This window comes from Nanorana parkeri, unplaced genomic scaffold, assembly GCF_000935625.1.
Source record: "Nanorana parkeri isolate BGI_ZX_2015 unplaced genomic scaffold, ASM93562v1 scaffold644, whole genome shotgun sequence".
Taxonomy (NCBI): domain Eukaryota; kingdom Metazoa; phylum Chordata; class Amphibia; order Anura; family Dicroglossidae; genus Nanorana; species Nanorana parkeri.
The window spans coordinates 530,835-548,690 of record NW_017306912.1 but is presented as its reverse complement, the minus strand read 5'-3'; the positions used below and the strand labels follow the sequence as shown (position 1 = coordinate 548,690).

The window sequence follows — 17,856 nt, the reverse complement described above, 5'->3', positions numbered from 1 at the left end:
AGATGGGTCACTGTGGGTAAAAAAATTTTTTTTTTCTTCTTTTGTACCTGAATAGATGTGTTTTTTAGCTGGTGTGATAAATGTTGTGACTATTTGGGAAGTAAAGGAATATAATAGAGGTTTTGAACTGCCTAATGAAAATGAAAACATTATATGAAAACATTTTTTCCATCATGCAAGTTGTTTAAAAATCCACGACAGCAGCTAAAACGGCTATATAAAGAAAAAATTGGAACAAAACTCTGGTTTATTAGAAGTGGCTTATTGGATCTATAAAACTGCCCATAGAAGAGCATAAGTATGGCAAAACCATTGGCATATCTGACCTCCATTTTTTATTTTACCAAAATACATATATCCTCAAACACTTTCCAATAGCACTCCAGTGTTTGATATCTTGGCTCAGGGACTAAAGCTCATCTCCACATGCTCCAGAAAAACAGCAGTTAAGGATGTTTTGCTGGCATATGCCCAGCAACCTGCCAGACAACCCAGATTTCTCTCCAAATCTTTATTAAGGCATCAAGTTTATATGAGCATATATCCTTGCAAACCACACTTGCACATTTTAACCGCACCCAGTCCTTAATGATAGCTGGTTACACCTTACAAAAGAAGTGTTAAGAATAATACAATAATTCCACCTTTCATTTATATAACACCAAGCACAAGATAGAACTTAACATTTTTCTTGTAGCTTTTTTTTTTTAATTATTATTATTATTATTATTATTATTGCAGTGGAGCTTCCCCCTCACTGCAAGGGTTGACTGCTCTTTTTTGTCTAGGAACTAAAATAAAAAATGTATACTTGCCCGAACCTCAGAGCCGGAGAGAGCTGTCACAGTGCTTCCTCCAGCCTGTGTCCCACACTGCAACAATGGTATGTCCCTCAGCGTCCTTACGTGTCCTATACATAGTGGAACGTGATGACTGGGGAAACTTAGACCACTGCAGCGGAGGGGGAGAGAGGCACCAGGGACCAGTCTAACAATAAGTTGGTTGAGAGGATCTGTTGAGTATAGTTTTTTATTTTAGTCCCTAGAACAAAATGAGCACTTGACCCTTGCAGTGCAGGGGTAGCCCCACTGCAAGGGCTAGTGTGTGTGTGTGTGTGCGTGTGTGTGCGCATGTGCGCTCGCGCAGATCGGCACCTCTTCTAGAACGGTGATCACTTTCATTGCCATGGACAGGAAAATTTGTTGCATCACCACTCTGGGCAAGCAGAAAATATTTACATGTATTTGAAGAGTTAGCTGATTTAAGATTAGAACAACCAAACTGCCCAGACTACACATTAAGGTATGTATATATTCTGAACAAGCAATAAAAGCAGTTTGAGCTAAGCCCTCATGTAGCTATAGGCATTGTGGAGAAATTCATCTTCAAAGTTCACTCAAATCTGTTCTCTTTTCTTATTACTGTCTATGGCAGCAGAATCTTGGCAGGCTGCCAGCATTCTAAGTTAAACAAACAGAAGTTGGTTAGCTGTTAGAAAGCACTGAAACCTTTTGTTGTGATCTTTGAGACTGCATTACTTCACAATGCATGAAGCTAGAGAGGTTAGGGAGTGCTTGTTTTGAAGCCTCTTTACTGCTTGTTAAGAATATGTAAACACTTGAATGTCCATCGTTTGGACACATGTGCACTTTAACATGCTCTGATACTAAGTGTTACAATCCCACTTATTGTAATAATTAGTTTGATAATAGTATAGGCTACATTTCAGGCTTATATTAACTCTTATCATGTTGGGGAAGGTGTGTGTGAACTTGTGTGGCTTACTGTATTGACATGTTCCACATTTGTAAGAATTCTTAAAGGAAAACCGATAGAAACTAATTTACTAACCATCTACTAAGAGCTGGCTAGTAAGTAGGTAGGAGTTAAAATGCCACCTACTATGGAGGCCTTCTGCTTCTAATGTTCTTTCTGGAAACTATTCAGTCAGAGCAGCACCACATAGAAAACATGGATATAAGAGTTTGGCCACCCAGATGATGCGTAAAATGCACCCATTCTTCACGTCTGATTTAACATTACGGTCTATGTGGTGTATTATACCAGAAGCTCTTGCTGCTATATCCCCATAACATTGTAATGTTTTATCAGTAAATTGCCATTTATAAATCTGCACAAATGCATTGTATGCTACAAAAACACAAATTTAAATGACTCGGAAAATGAGTTAATTTTAAAATGAAATGTCTCATTACCCAAGAGAGTTGTTTTTGGCTGGCTAGGTTAACCTCACCACTGTGCTAGACGGTTTGTCCTTTCATTTTCCCATATGGCTGCCGGAGATCTATGTGGCATCACCAACTCTGTGAAGCATTCCCTCATACATGAGGCTAATTCAGTATGTCTTATTGTGGTCGTGTGCATTGTGCTTGGCTACCTGGGTTTGGAAGAGGTGTAGACATTATTTCTGTGTTTGTGTCCCTCATTACCATAATTGCATAGTGATGGACTGCTCAGAGCCAGGAATAAGACAAGAGGACTGTAACAAGAGACGACTAATGTAGCGTAGCGGTTAGATTACTGCCAGTCTGTGACCTAAATAATTCATGTTTACCGGGTTCAGGTACATAAAGTAGAATATGGAGCTGTACAAATGCATATTTCTGAACAACTGGTGTGTAGGTGTACCTGACGGGCTTTTTCACGAACCTCCTGCCAAAACATCTTTCACAGACCATTCTTATTTTGCCTTTTACCCCTTCTGTTACAGTTTCTTTGCTGTGTAACGCTCTGATAGGAACCTATTAATATCCTTTTAAAAAGATTTTTATTAAGCAAATGCCTTAAATGTAAACTTTAACCCTTAGTTGTGTATTGTACTGGTGCACTACTTGTTACTGAATATTCACTAGTAGCCTCACTGCTTATGCATAAATTCTAACGACGCTTCAAAACAATCCCCTTGGCATAGAGACACTTTAGGTGATGTGTCAAACCTTGGTTGACACCAAGGCTGGAACAAATCCCAGTTAGCAGGTCCTATGGTGGCAGCTGGGACAAATTGGGGGGAATTTATCATAACTGGAACAAACAGAATCTGGAGCCGTTGCTCATGGCAACCAATCAGCAGCTTTGTTCAGTTTGCTTAGGTAAGATTTAAAAATGAGAGAGAGATGGATAGATATTTGGGTGCTGCAGTGGGGGACGCAGGCATAGAGATTGTGCCATGTTACTCTTGTTGGCATCCACGATGAAGTAATGGGTGTTGTAATCTATGCACTGACGCAGTTCAATTGCATCATGCTTTATGGCTGCTTGGAGGCATCTGACAGTATCTGATCCTGCTAATGAGAGGATCTCTGGTGCTAGGTTTTACAGCTTTGGCTCTTCTGTCTACATGTAAAGATGTCCCTGCCCCTGCCCCTTGTATCATGTTGCACTCTTCTGATCACTTAGTCACCAGCAGTGAATGGTAAAGAAACATACCGGAAACCTAGAGATCCTAAAGACATCCAGCGTGTGTCTATACTTAATCCAACAAAGCCAAAATGGTGACCACTCTAGTCCCATTTATAACTAGCAACGCGAAAGGTGCACATGGGCATTGCAATCCACAAAACACTATGAAAGTTCCCTATTTTTTGGATTTCTCTGCCCTTGTGGACAGTTCCTGTTTTCTACTTTACACTTGGATCTGAGCAGTCTACCATTTTCACTTTGTTCATGCCCTCGCCTTTAACTGAATCCTTGTATACAACTTGTTAATGCAGTGCTTCCACCTGGGAAACAATTTAATTGACTCCAATCATAAATCTTCAATAAAAATTGACAGTTGAGACTTTTTGCATAGATTTTAACTTGCTGTTCACTTGTCAACGATCGTTATTTAGTAAGCCAGGCTGGACAAATCCTAGGGGCCAGGTAGCCAAATGCTAAAATTACAACTGCCTTCTAACTTTTAGTCCCTGTTCACACTAGAGCTGCAGCTAACAATTATTTTCAAAATCGATTAGTTAGCCGATTATTAAGTTTGATCGGATAAAAAATAAAATACATTTTTTAAAAATGGCTCCAGTGATGGGACTACTAGTTTGTATTGAGATTGTAGTCCATCACAGGAGCAAGCTTGGAGCGGTGGAATTATAAAAGAAAAAAAATAGTGTGGTGTGCAATATAGTGAAATGAAAAGTGTAAAATTATACAGCAATGAATGCAGAATGGCACCGGCTATAGAGGACTACAAACCCCAGCAATAGTACATTATACAGCACAATATAGACTACCACCAGCTATAGAGGAATACAAAAAAATCCCAGCAATAGTACATGATAGCTGGTGGTATTCTGCATTGCGCTGTATAATTGCTGGGTTTTGTAGTCCTCTATAGCTAGTGGTATTCGGCATTGCACCACTGTATAATGTACTATTGCTGGGATTTGTTGTACATCTCCTATAGCTGGTGGTATTCTGATTTGCGCTGTATAATGTACTATTGCTGGGATTTGTTGTACTCTATTGCTGGTGGTATTGCGCTGTATACTGTATTATTGCTGGGATTTGTAGTCCTCTATACAGCGCAATGTAGAATACCACCAGGCTATATAGGAGTACAACAAATCCCAGCAATACATTATACATACAGTGTATAATGTATTGCTGGGATTTGTATTCCTCCTATAGCTGATGGTACATTGTGCTGTATAAAATGTACCATCAGCTATAGAGGAATACAAATCCCAGTAATACATTATAGAGCACCATGTGTGGGAAAGTGCATGCTTACCTGAGCAGTCTTCCAGCAACTTGTTTCAGAGATCGGGCCTTTCCATCCGGGGCTTTCATCCCCCCCCCACCTGCTCCTCCTTGCCTTTTCTCCACGCGCCGATCGTGGATGTGGGCGGGCGGTGAGCGTGAGGCGGGGAGGAGGTGCGGCGACCGGAGAGCCTTAAAGTTGCTGGCCCCTGAAGTCCATATTAGTTTGTCTACCCTGTATTAAGCAGACCCCCATCATACTCCTTGCTTCTGTATGGAAATGTAAGCATTTTTATGCTCAATATTACTTTGCCGAATGCTGTAATTGGCAAACACAGGGATGCCGAGTGTAGTGCCCAAGCACACGTGTGTTACTGGTGTTCAGTGTGTGTCCTCCACTAACCTAGTAGTTTTCAGCTCTGTATGGTTGTAGTTTGCCAGGTTTCCTTGACCTTAATGTGAGGTTCAGGGAAGCAGAGCTGGAAGAGTTGGAGTCTGCTGTTTTGGAAACACGATGACTGTAAGCGCTTGGGAAAACAAATGTAAAAGACTTCACTGGGCAATGTATTTTTGTCTAAACTGGATTCAATATTGTAAAAAAAAATAAAAAAAGATTGAGAGTTGAATACTACTTTATGCACCCCTTTTTTTCACCCCAGATATTTTGGTGGCATATCAATTTTAAAAGGCAGGACACAGCCATAATTAATAGGAAGCCTGCATCTTAGGAAATATCTTCTAAAAACAACTTATTTAGGGGTACAGGCCCTTTATTGAGGGCTCATTCACACTAGATAGTGTCTGGCATTTTTTAGAAACTGTACATCACCAGTTACTGCTAGGACACCATTTTGTTTTCTATGTGCCCTGTACACACCACCATGCAGGTGTGATGTACGCTGCAAAAAACAAATCTGCTGTCAGGTTTGCAGGTCCAGCCTCATCCTCATCCTGCTCTCCTGCCGCTGTATGCTTTCTCTGTGATGTAATTTAGATTGACATATATTTTTAGATGAGGCTGAATGAATCCTTGCTCTACTTGTTAAGCAGGTGCTACAGGCCTGACAAATACAATTGGTTAAATACTTTAGCAGGTAAGTCAGGTTGCTTCTGTATCTAGAGCAGAGCTGACAAATCCAAACTTACTAAGGGCCATGCCAAGGGTGGTAAATAAAATCAGGGGCCTGACATAGAAGAAAAAAAATGAACCCTGCTGCTTGCTGTGGTACAAAACTTGGGGCCCACTAATCATTAAATGACGGTCCTGGCCTCCTGTGTGTGTGAGGGAACTGCAAGTGTCCGCAGTCCCTGTCTATTTACTGCTGACACTTGTAGTGCCTTCACGCACAGGACACCAGGATTGTTATATAATGATATGACTGTTGTGTGTGAGGGCACAACAAATGTCAGCAGGTGACACTTGTAGTGCCCTCACACACAGTCAGTCCTGGATACACACAGCAGGATTTACCAGAGGAGAAACTTTCAGCTGAGGGAGGTGCAGGGTCTTCAGAGGGCAGCCAGCTGAATTGCACAGACTAGAATAAAAAAATGACCCTGCTTGCAGCAGTACAAATGCTCAGGACTGGTGGGTTTAAAAGAAACATCTGGCGGGCTGTTTCTGGCCCGCGGGCCTTTGTAGTTGACTTGTGCTCTAGAGATTTTGTTGTTTGTGCAGTTTATAGTATAGAATTTTAAATGATTTACGATTTCTATGTTCCCACAGGGTTTAGGTTTGCAATTACAGATTGTAACTGCTGGTGTTATTACTTGAATTTTTCTTCAAGGTTGTTCTTCTAGTGAAAGCAATCAGTGAGCTACCAATACAATTCAGCAAAAGCTGCACCATTGCTACATTTAGAAAGGTCACTCCATTTTTCCTTGATTAGACATCTCTGTAATAGTGGCCATACACTGTACAACCATCGCAAGACCTTAGTCTTGCGATGGTTGTACAGGGATAAAAAAAAAACGTACGATCTGCCTATCTTGGACAGGCAGATTGCACTCTTGATCATCGCAAGCCCGCCCCCCCTGAGGGGCGGGCTTCCGATGACCGCAATGCTGAACGGGCAGTGTGCGCATGCACACACCGGCCCGTCCGGCATTTGTCTCCCGAGCACCGTTCAAACCAGCCGAAAATCGTACGATTCCCGGCTGGTTTTCAAACATGCTGGTTCGACGGAAGACGTGCGACCGTACAGTAGAAACGGTTGCACGTCTCCGTTCACACTGCTCGATTCTCTTACGATCGCCGGATTTCCCGCCATTCTCGTACGATCATCTCGTACGATCATCGCAAGCCCGCCCCCCTCAGGGGGGCGGGCTTGCGATGATCGAGAGTGCGATCTGCCTGTCCAAGATAGGCAGATTGCACGTTTTTTTAATCTCTGTACAACCATCGCAAGACTAAGGTCTTGCGATGGTTGTACAGTGTATGGCCACCTTAATCCTCAGCAGCAAGCACCCAGAGAGCGCTAGTCACACAAGCTTTCCAGACAAGTTTTAATTGATTAACGGCTATGAGAAAATTCTTAGTACAGAATTTATTTATTTTTGTTTCTAGATTTTGATGAGTGAGAGACCGCAATCATCTTGTTTGCACTGTTGAAGTACAGTCCATGTAAAACTCAAAAAAAAAAAAGTCAACTAGGTCAACGAAAAACCGAAGTCCTAAATATGTAAACTAGGCTTCCTGCATTGTTGCTCTTTTATGTCACCACATGGAGGGGGGATGTGGTGTGGGGCTTCCGGGAAACCCCTTTTTAAAAAAAAGTAGCCAGCAAAGCTACCTCGCACCCAATCAGTTGCGGAAGGTGCATTCCCCTCCCCACAGCTATACATCACAAAGGGTTGGGCAATGCCCTCTGCCACAACTGCTGCCACTGATTAGGCTAGGAGGGGGGTGGCGGTCACAGTTTTGAGTGGAACTCAGGTGAACTGTGTTTACACCAAGCCCAGACTCTTCACTAGAAGCCAACATGCCATCTTGTAGTGATCAAGCCTGCATTATTGGTAGCATTGTGCTAAAATGCAGTATTGATCGCTATTGTGTTACTTTTGTAGCCTACTTCATAGAGCGCTACTTGTTCAGTCTATGTAGTGTTATAATTGCTACTCCTAGAATTTAATTGCTAGCGATTTTATAGAGGCATGAATGATCTACTCAATATATTCCATGTAGCTCTAGCCTATGGCCCCTTTCACACAGACTTTCCGATGAGGTCCGCCTGTCAGTTTTTCAGGTGGGCCTGATTGGAAGCCCAGTGTTAGTCTATGGGGAGCCGGATCTAAAGGGACTTGTGTCCGTTCTATCCAACTACCAACCCCCCGACTTTGGCCAGGTGTGGAAAAACAAAATGGATAAGTGTTCCGTTTTACCGATTGGGGGTAATTTGTTGTAAACTGGCACATGTCCCCATTGACCAACATGGGTCCAGTAATGCCAGTTTTTTTTTCCTTTATCATTAAAAACTGGATGAGCACTAATGTCTTAACGGTGACATCTCTTTTGATCAGCAGGGCAGCATGGGGATCCGTGCACGGATCATACCGTTTGAAAGGGGCCACATGAAATAAGTGCCAGCTGGTGGTAAAATCTCATTAGCACGATGCTTAACCCTGAGCATCATGTTTGTTTTTGCTTGGTTGGATAGTACTGAGGAAGAGGAGATATGTGGGGGTGTTTTTTTTTTTTTTTTTTTTCCCCAGTGGGGGGATCAGCAGTTCGTTAATTGGCAATAGTGGGTGAGCTGCTATCTTTGCCTTGAGATGTTCGTTTGGTAGTTACATCACGTAGTATTTGAAGAGTGTGTGTGTGATGAGTTTGTGAATGGCTGACTTTGAAGATTACAGTTGTGTTTGTAGAATTAGGTTAAAATGAATCTGTTATATCAAACTTCTACATTACAGCGTGCTATCGGAGAGCTTCAGAGCCTTTTGCTCTTTGATAATGAGAAATCGCTAATCGTGTAGACGACTTGCTCTGTGTAATTCTGCTAATGCTTTTATATTTCACATTAGCCCTCATGCGAACAGACTTCCTATTGATTACCTAAGTAACCTTAGAAAAATGGGAAATCTCTCGAGTAAGGGAGCACACTTGCTTTATGGCAAAAATGAGTACATTAAAGCCCCATTCACACTGAGGCACGTATAAGCGCATACGTGCGTATTGTACCATATGCAACACATGCAAATAAATGGCTCCATACACATAGCCGCATATGGAGCCGTATATTTGCGTAGCGTATATATGCGCAAAAACAATGGATCAGAGATGCGTCCGGGCAGCCTATTGCTGGGTATTTACGCGCACGCGTTGTGTGTGAATGAGGCCTAAATATTATGTAATGAGCATAACCTATGTTAGTGTGATACTGTATTCGTATGTGGAGAATGCTTTTCTGTTCTACAAGAGTTGCGTCTTTAGGGTTCATTCACAGGGTCCTACTGAATTTACAATGTGAAATGTAGGATCTTGCTGGGAGCAAAATCCTGTGTTTGTTTTTTTTATTTGTCTAGACACAGTACGCATGTAATGTTTATGAAGTTTACATTCGAATAGTGTTAATGCAGCCTATTGGTTGCTAGGATGCAGGCAATAGCTGCCTGTGTCCTAGCAACAGAAGGACGCTAGGCACCAATAGCTGCCTGTGTCCTAGGAACAGAAGGATGCTATGCACCAATAGCTGCCTGTGTCCTAGCAACAGAAGGACGCTAGGCACCAATAGCTGCCTGTGTCCTAGGAACAGAAGGATGCTATGCACCAATAGCTGCCTGTGTCCTAGCAACAGAAGGACGCTAGGCACCAATAGCTGCCTGTGTCCTAGGAACAGAAGGATGCTATGCACCAATAGCTGCCTGTGTCCTAGCAACAGAAGGACGCTAGGCACCAATAGCTGCCTGTGTCCTAGCAACAAAGCTTGATTGCTAGGGTGATGATGGCTCTTGCACTCCAATAGAGTACATTTGTACTTCACCAGCCACCTAGATCTGACCGAGTCTGAAAGTATGTAGGCTAAATTGTCCTGCTTTCCCTCCTTTGTAGTTGCAGGGAGCTGGAGTGCTTGGGGAGGTGGCTGTATTTAGAGTTAGTGACTGAAACGCATGGACCGGTATATCAGTATAGTATTTATGGTATATAAAGTACCGCACTGCTGAATACTGAAAAATGGCCTGGCCAGGAAGGGGGTGTAAACATCTAGTCAGCAAGTGGTTAACTGCGGTTTAGTAGAAATTCAGCCGTCAATATATTACTACCACAATTGAATTTGCAGTATTTGTAGTACTAACATGCACATGTTTACAGTATACAGAGAATTATTTTTGTCTGGTTGGTATATCTGGGAAAGTGCCTAATGGGGGAAGATTATTATTTATAGACAGAATTGTTTGTAAAGGATGGTGCTTGGCAGTTGGTGAAGGGGACTAAATATGTATTCTGTTAATAGGCAGCCATTTATTTTTGTGACCATGAAACTATAGTTTGTATGTATACAAGGAGTTCTGTATGGGGTTGGGTTTTTTTCATTTATATTTTTTTGCTATTGGCTTATTTTTATTCGCATTTTACCCAATTCCCTAATGACCTTATACATAAACAATAACTGTCCATTGAATGTATTAAAATTCAAGGTGCATCCTATAACTGTTGTAGATACCAGCCACATTGTCTAATCATCCAGGCTTGAAGAGCATTTTGTTCAATGCTTGAGTTGAAGTAGTTTCGAATGCCTTCAGTAACCTTCATCCAACCTATTGTTTTGACTTCAGCATATTTTTACATCTGTATCTGCCTTCATTTTACTGCATTGTATATTTTTTTTTTTTTGATTTCCTAAACTACAGTTTTGCTCATTTTAGTGCGGATCTTGAACCCAAATGCAAGCTCTACTTATTAAAGACTGACCCAGCAGCTGATCCCTCAATGCCAAAACACCAAAAAAAACACTTTAAAAATGCCTGCAGAGAAAAGCAAAAAAACAAATCTATATTGCAAGGGGTACGGGGGGGTTTGTTTTTTTACAGTTTCTGTTTGTAAAGTTTTTTTGGGTGGGGTTTAGGTGCAAGGGTTTGTAACATCTACATGTGTAATATTTCATATGTGTCTGTTACGAATGTTATTTAGAAGTTCTGACCCCCCCTCCCCCTTTTTTAGACACTTTGTCCAGCTTGGCTTTGAGAGGCAAAACGCTGAACACACTGAATCCTATTAGTTTCTATGTTCCCTGTTCACACCTGAGCGTTTTGTTGCAAGCAGAAAAATGCCGGTTGCCGGAAAAAGTACATGAGCTCCTTTTTGCCAGATTACAGAACTTTTTGGTCCCATAGACGTCAATGGGAATCTACCTGTGATGAAACGTGCCACAAAACACTCAGTTGTGAACGGGGGCTGTAGAAATGAATGGGATTCCTTGTCTTGAGTGTTTTGTCACACTTCGCTTTGAGCGACCATACACCTAGGTGCGAATGGAGCCGAAGGTCACATTTTCCTAAAAACAGCTAGCTTCCTGCCAACAATTTGAGGAACCCTATGTGCAGAAGCCTTCTTTAGCCTGGAGATTGTTTCATTTTCCAACAACTTGTGTAGGGCATGGTTGGCCAACTTGTTTTGCGAAGCCCAAGAGCACTGTAATTAATGCCTGAGCACAGACGTTGGGTGCTTTGCTTGTTTTTCCAGGTCTCTGAATTCTTAGCAGTGGGCAGACACCACCACATATGTGAGCCGCCATTGCCAACTTTGTGAAGCAAATGCCAGGGCTGCCATGCTTGTCCCCATAATGACAGATATTAGATATTCTTGCAACGATGGGGATTCTAAAGTGTTGTGTCATGGTGAGATTATCAAGTTCATGGCTTGATAGCAGTGAGTGAGTCATCTTGAGTCATCTTCTCATAAATCCAGGGTGTGATTACACCTTAGTCCTTAAAGTGGAATTGGTATTGTAAAGCTCCAAAACTGTGCAGTTTTAAATATTACGTCTTAATATGCATGCAATGAAAGATATATACTAAGGCTAGGTTTACACCTTTGCATCTGCATTTTCCTGTTTTGGATGTGTGTTTTTAACGCATTGACATGTGTTTTGGTACGTCTGTTCTGTGTTTGGCCAGTGAAAGTTAAATAAAGAGGTTGCCAGGGGTTGGGGCTTGTTGTCATGTGCTAAATCGCATGCAAATGCATGTTACATGAGTTTTCTTGTGCACTGCCATTGCAGTTTATGGGGCCGAAAACCTACTCTGATGCACCAAAAGGTGTAGCTGTGCTATTTTTGCCAACACATGGCAACCCAACGCACATGTACCGTATGAATGTGCCCCATAGAGATAATGGCAATCCTTTTGTTGTGCATTAATGCTCATTGGGCAACAAAAGCAGTGAATGGCATAAGTGTGAACGGTGTTTCAGAGCAGTGACTGCCAAACATGGAGCTTCTTGTAGCATGCCAGTACCATTTTTATTTCTCTCCGCACCCTCTTCCATTGACCCAATGTCCTCAGACAGCGATGGGGGAATGTCCCCACATTCTCAGTATGTTCAGTGGAGCCTGCTGATCTTCTGTCTATTCTCTCCTGCAAGTATCCCTGAGCACCAGGGAAGATGGCTATCATTCTACCACTATGAACCTCTCAATGCGGTGTCTAAAAGGTGTCTGTAACCTAAACATAGGATAAATGTGCAAAAAGGGGACTGGACGTATAAAGGACATCGGTACAAGTAATATATTCACACTGAACATTTCAACAACATTTACATTGGTAACTACAGTTCCACTTTATAAAAAAAAAAAAAGCATTTGGAGAGATGTTGTAAAATAGAATGCTTCAGGTTTCTCACTTGCTTTCTAACAAATAAATTCATAACTGTAAGATACCACAGTAAGTGAATAAAAGGTAGTGCTTTTATTCTAAATAAGTCCCTTTTTCCCCTTTTTACGCTATATGACATCCAGCACTTTCACAATTGATCATTACTCTCATCTGTCTCGCCTGTCTCTTGCTTCTACCTGTAGATGTGACACCCACACAGATGTCAGGATAAAGGTGCCCATACACTTTACAACCCTCACAAGACTTTTTTTGTCTTGCGAGGGTTGTAAAGTACTTTAAAAAAACGTACGATCTGCCCATCTTGGACAGGCAGATCGTACTTGCGATCATCGTACTTGCGAAGATGACTGCAATGAGGGGCGGGCTTACCATGACTGCAAACGGGCTGTGTGCGCGTGCGCACACCGGCCCGTTCGGCAGTTGTCGAACCAGCAGGCCGCAAACTCGCCGAGAATCGTACGATTCCCGGCGGGTTTTCTAGCCTGCTGGTTCGACGGAAGACGTGCGACCGCACAGTAGAAACGGTTGCACGCCTTCCATACACTGCACGATTCTCGTACGATCGCGGGATTTCCCGCGATTCTCATACGAGAATCGTGCAGTGTATGGGCACCTTAAGCTATACACCCAAGTTTTATTGTATACATTATAATAAGATATTTCTACTTGTTTGTTTAATGGAGGATCATAATAATGGTTCTAAATGGGCTTCTTTTGTGGCCACTCAGTATACCTAGGACAGGGCTGGACAAATCTCATGAGCCAGGTTGCCAATGCTCCTTAAAATTACAGCTAGCTCATAATTTTGAGGTTTTTTCTGTTTTTTGTCAATGGAGGGAACGTGTTAAAAAATAAAAAAACAACCCTGCTGGCTCCTGGATTGCATAGACTGGTTTTTGAATTCCATATTCATTTGTCCATCCCTGACTTAGGTCTAACTTACTCTGTAGACTTGTCTTGTGAGAAGTCCACCTATCATAGCTTCTGGAAACCGATCAGTGCAATTTTATTTATAAATGTTATTTGTCTGTCTTTGCAGGAGGTGGAAGAAGTTGTACCACTTGGACAGAGACGGGCCTGGTGTTGGTGCATGTGCTTTGGATTGGCCTTTATGTTGGCTGGTATCGTGCTGGGTGGCGCATACCTCTACAGATATTTTGTTTCACAGGTGAGATCATCTTGGAATATAATGTGTTTCAGAGACATAGTGAAAACCAAGTTAGGTACAGTAATTGGCTCATTGTAGTGGACTTTAATGTTACTTTAAATAGCGCATCACAACCAGTACGTAGCTCTGTTTTTTTCAATGATTAACCCCTTCGTGACGGGAGACGTACACTGTACGTCCAGCCACAAAGGGACCAAATGACTTGTCACTTACAATGTACGTGACAAGTTATTTGCTGCTTTAGAGGGCTGTTAACCGCTGAGAATCAGCTTTTAACATTCATTAATGGATGCCCTTACTACAGAGGCATTCATTAATGAAAGGGTTAACCTTTTTCAGACATAATATCGGGTGTCTGAGAGTCAAAGCAGAGGGACACAGATGCCGCTTTTGCCATTAAATAAAATAACATTTTTAAGTTTTAAAAAAAGTGAAAAGTGTAAAAAAAAAATTTGTAAAAAATAAAATAAAAAAAAGGGATAAATGAATGTATTTATTGCATTTTTTTTTTAGCTGTGCTGGTTTTGTAAAAAAAAATACTACAAATCAAAACTGGGAAAAAAGTGTTTTTTAACGTTTTTTTCCTCCCTTTTTTTTTTATATTTGTCCTAAAGTGAGGCGTTAGACACACATAGGGCTACATATTTATATCACATATGTGTCCTCTAAAAAACAATATATAATATGTGTGGGTTCACTTTGTAAGAAAGTATATTACTGACGTGGAAGAATCACACAGCAAAAAAGTGTCAGTCATTTACGAACAGAAACTAAAAACAAGCTCAGTCATGAAGGGGTTAAACACTCTTTGGAGATTTTCCTATGTTTAAAGGTTCATTGTAAATTTGCATTCCAGGTAAACAGAGCAAATTATTGGAAAATGTTTACATTGCAAATGAATAGCAAGAGTTCGATCTACTGATAACACAGGAACCACAAGCTGTGATGAAGTGTCGATAATGTCTACATACGCATGTAAACAACATATAGTTATGATGTAAAGCTAATCTATATTAGATATAATATTTATGAAAGTAGAATTAAAACCTCCTTTGTTTTTGCATATATCTATTGCCAGCAGGCAGTAGATATATGCAAAATCATTTTTTTTAAAGTTAACAAAAAGGCAAAAATGTATCTCTGTCTCCGCTGCTCGCTCTGAAGCTTTTCGAGTGGGGCAGGCACATACGCAGTAGATACCTTCAGGCGGGGAGAAAAGAAGAGACACAGCGGAGCTTGCATGTCGGACAGACACCACGGGACAGGAAGAGACAGCAGTCAGCGCTGGATCAGATTGCTGAATACAAGTGAAAGGAAGATGATGATCGGATCAAGAGGCATCACATAAGGTAAGTCTTTGGAGGGGGGGGAGTGGGGAGAAAAAAATTGTGACTTTAATGTAACTTTAATAGTATGCAGTGCTGTTAAAGGGTTCTAAACCCTCCGGGTTTTTTTTGCCTATATCTACCTAGCAAGCAGTAGATCTAGGCAAAAAGTTTTTTTTCTTTAAAAACCGCTTTAACAGCGGTTTACACTTACCCTGTTTTTGCAGCGCGCTCCCGCCCGGTAATCCGGAACTGCTCCGGCGGGCGCATGCGCAGTTCGAATTTGCCTACAAATGTCAGGTGGTTCAATATCGGACCTCTGAAAAGTACAAGCATGCATATGTACTCAGTACTTGGTTTGGTCCCCTTTTGCAGCACTTACTGCAATTACTTTTGAACGATATTCTAATCGAGTTTCACCTGTATATAATTTAAATATGCGGGTAAAGAACAAACAGTTATAACTGTATAACCTGTTTGTGATCCCTGTGCTCCATATAATGATTTCTGTTTTGTCTCTTCAATAGCGTGGCGTTTACTTCTGTGGAATAAGATACACTGATGATGATATGACACTTGCTGAGCCTTATGCAGACTCTTCCCGTGTTCGCTACCACTCCTTTAGAGAGAGAATTCAGATCCTGGAAGATGAAGAAGTTGAGCTGATCAATGTACCTGTCCCTGAATTTGCTGATAGTGACCCAGCTGACATTGTTCACGATTTTCACAGGGTAAGCTCTTTTACCTTGAAAGTTGTAGGAAGTGTTAAAGATAGCTAGATTGCTTTGGCGAAGCAGTCACTACCTATTAGCTATGCATATTTTTTTCACCTAAGAGTCCTATTGAATCACGCTGTTTTTTGCATCTCTGGGATTTTGATAGGAGGACCTCCTCTATTCCTTTCCTCTCTGCTCGTATTATGTCTGTTTCACATTATGGGGAATACTTCTGGACTTGCTATAATTGTGTAATGCTTTGGTAGAGTGGTGGAGTATATAGTGCTGATGAGTGTCTACCAAGGCAGATTACACACACTCTCAAGGTTTTGATAAGTTTTGTGCACTTATGAACATACAGTATAATGGCATAAACCTATGAGGGTAGTTTTCAATTTTCTTCTGTAATAGGTCTACATTACACTATGAACCTTACGAAGTAATTCTAAGTACTAGATGGCAATTAAAATACTCCTTTGTACTCTGACCTCCTTGTGTACAAGAGATCCAGTTTTACTTGTCATATCTCATGTTTGTCTTTAGCAACAGGAAAAAATTAAGAACTAGGTGTTCTTTGTTGCTGCCATTTTATTGTAGAACATTTTATATTGGCTTTATACTAAAAGTGATCTCAAAAGGTTTTTAAGCTACTTCAAATGCTGAATTAATCGGTAACAATGGATTTTGCCCCTCGATGTTTAAAAGTTTGTTTCCTGTAAAATCAGCTAGTCTCCTAAGCACTGGCCTCTAATATCCTGTTTTAGGGTGCTCCCTTTCCCTTGCAGGGTCCTATATTTTAGCAAAAAATTGGGTAATAAATGTTTATCATTTAATATAGTGGAAACAGTTTTTTTTTTACATTTTCAGTAATTTTTCCCTAATATAGTAAAAAATAAAAACCCCGGTGGTGATTAAATACCACCAAAAGAAAGCTCTATCTAGCTCCATCACTAGAAAATGGTATAAAATTCATTTCAGCACAGCGTTGCATGACGGAATAAATGTCAAAGTACTGCAGTGCTGAATACTGAAAATGGCCTGGACAGGAAGGGGGTTTAACACCGCAGACTTCAAGTGGTTAACAAGAAGTAAAAGAGTTTTTTAGGGCCTGTTCACACGACGTCCGTTTTCTGTGCTGACCTGATCCGTACGCTCCTGCACTAAAAATGCATCCCAATGTGTCCCTATGTGTTTTATGGTCTACAGTTCTCACGTGTGCAGTCTGTTCAGCTTACGACAGAAAAATACTGCATGTCTCATTTTGTACGGTCCGAAAACGCGTCAAATGCACTGCAGCTAACATACTGACAGCCCCATTCCAGCAAAAAAAAAAAATATATATTTTTTTTAACTGGAACGCATCAAAAAACACAGCAGATACGTCTGCAGATACGGACCTGAAACTCATGTGAACAGGCCCTTAAACAAGACCTCACTGACAGGCAATGTGCAGCATTCACAGCTGAAGTTGGTTCTCTCAGCAGCTCGGCTTGCTCTGCTCCCTCCACCCAAAACACCAGAGATTAGATGGCTGCGAAGACGCTGCTGGGAAAAAAGAGCAGTTCAAAATCAAGTTCCCAACACCTTACAGCCCTGGTTCCAATCACATCCACCATGTGGAGCCCATTGGTTCTCTTTGTGCAGCCCACCTTGTCCTTGGCTGTGGTACCTCCCATGTAGGGTTATTATTGCCTGGTACCAATGCTCGGGGTTATTATTGTGGTCAGTAACGCCAATGCTGATGGTTATTACTGCAGTCATTGATGCCAATGCTGGGGGCTTCTATTTTGGCCACTGATTCCATGCAGGAGGTAATTGTTGCAGCCACTGATGCCAATGTTGGAGTTTATTACTGCAATCACGGACACCAATGTGGGGGGCAGCTATTGTGGCCAGTGACACCAATGTATGAAGTTACTATTAATGCCACTCACACTGCGGATTGGGCTTATTTTACTCCCACTTTCTCTTCAGTGTGTGTGATGCAGTAAAAAAAGATACAGCAGGAGCAGAAATTTTCAGGCACTTTCCACATAGCAAAACAAGTACATATACCCATGCCTCTGATAGTCTAATATCTTTACCACTGTCACACAGACTA

At 41.4% G+C, this 17,856-nt stretch overlaps 1 protein-coding gene across 1 annotated transcript in view; it reads left to right on the top strand.

Annotated features, from left to right (window-relative positions):
• Positions 1-17,856, top strand: part of ITM2B (integral membrane protein 2B) — a 39,404-nt gene that overhangs the window by 14,393 nt on the left and 7,155 nt on the right. The window contains exons 2-3 of the mRNA XM_018563243.1: positions 13,586-13,714; positions 15,567-15,770. Of these exons, the coding sequence (XP_018418745.1) occupies positions 13,586-13,714; positions 15,567-15,770 (333 nt within the window). The remainder of the gene's footprint in view (positions 1-13,585; positions 13,715-15,566; positions 15,771-17,856) is intronic.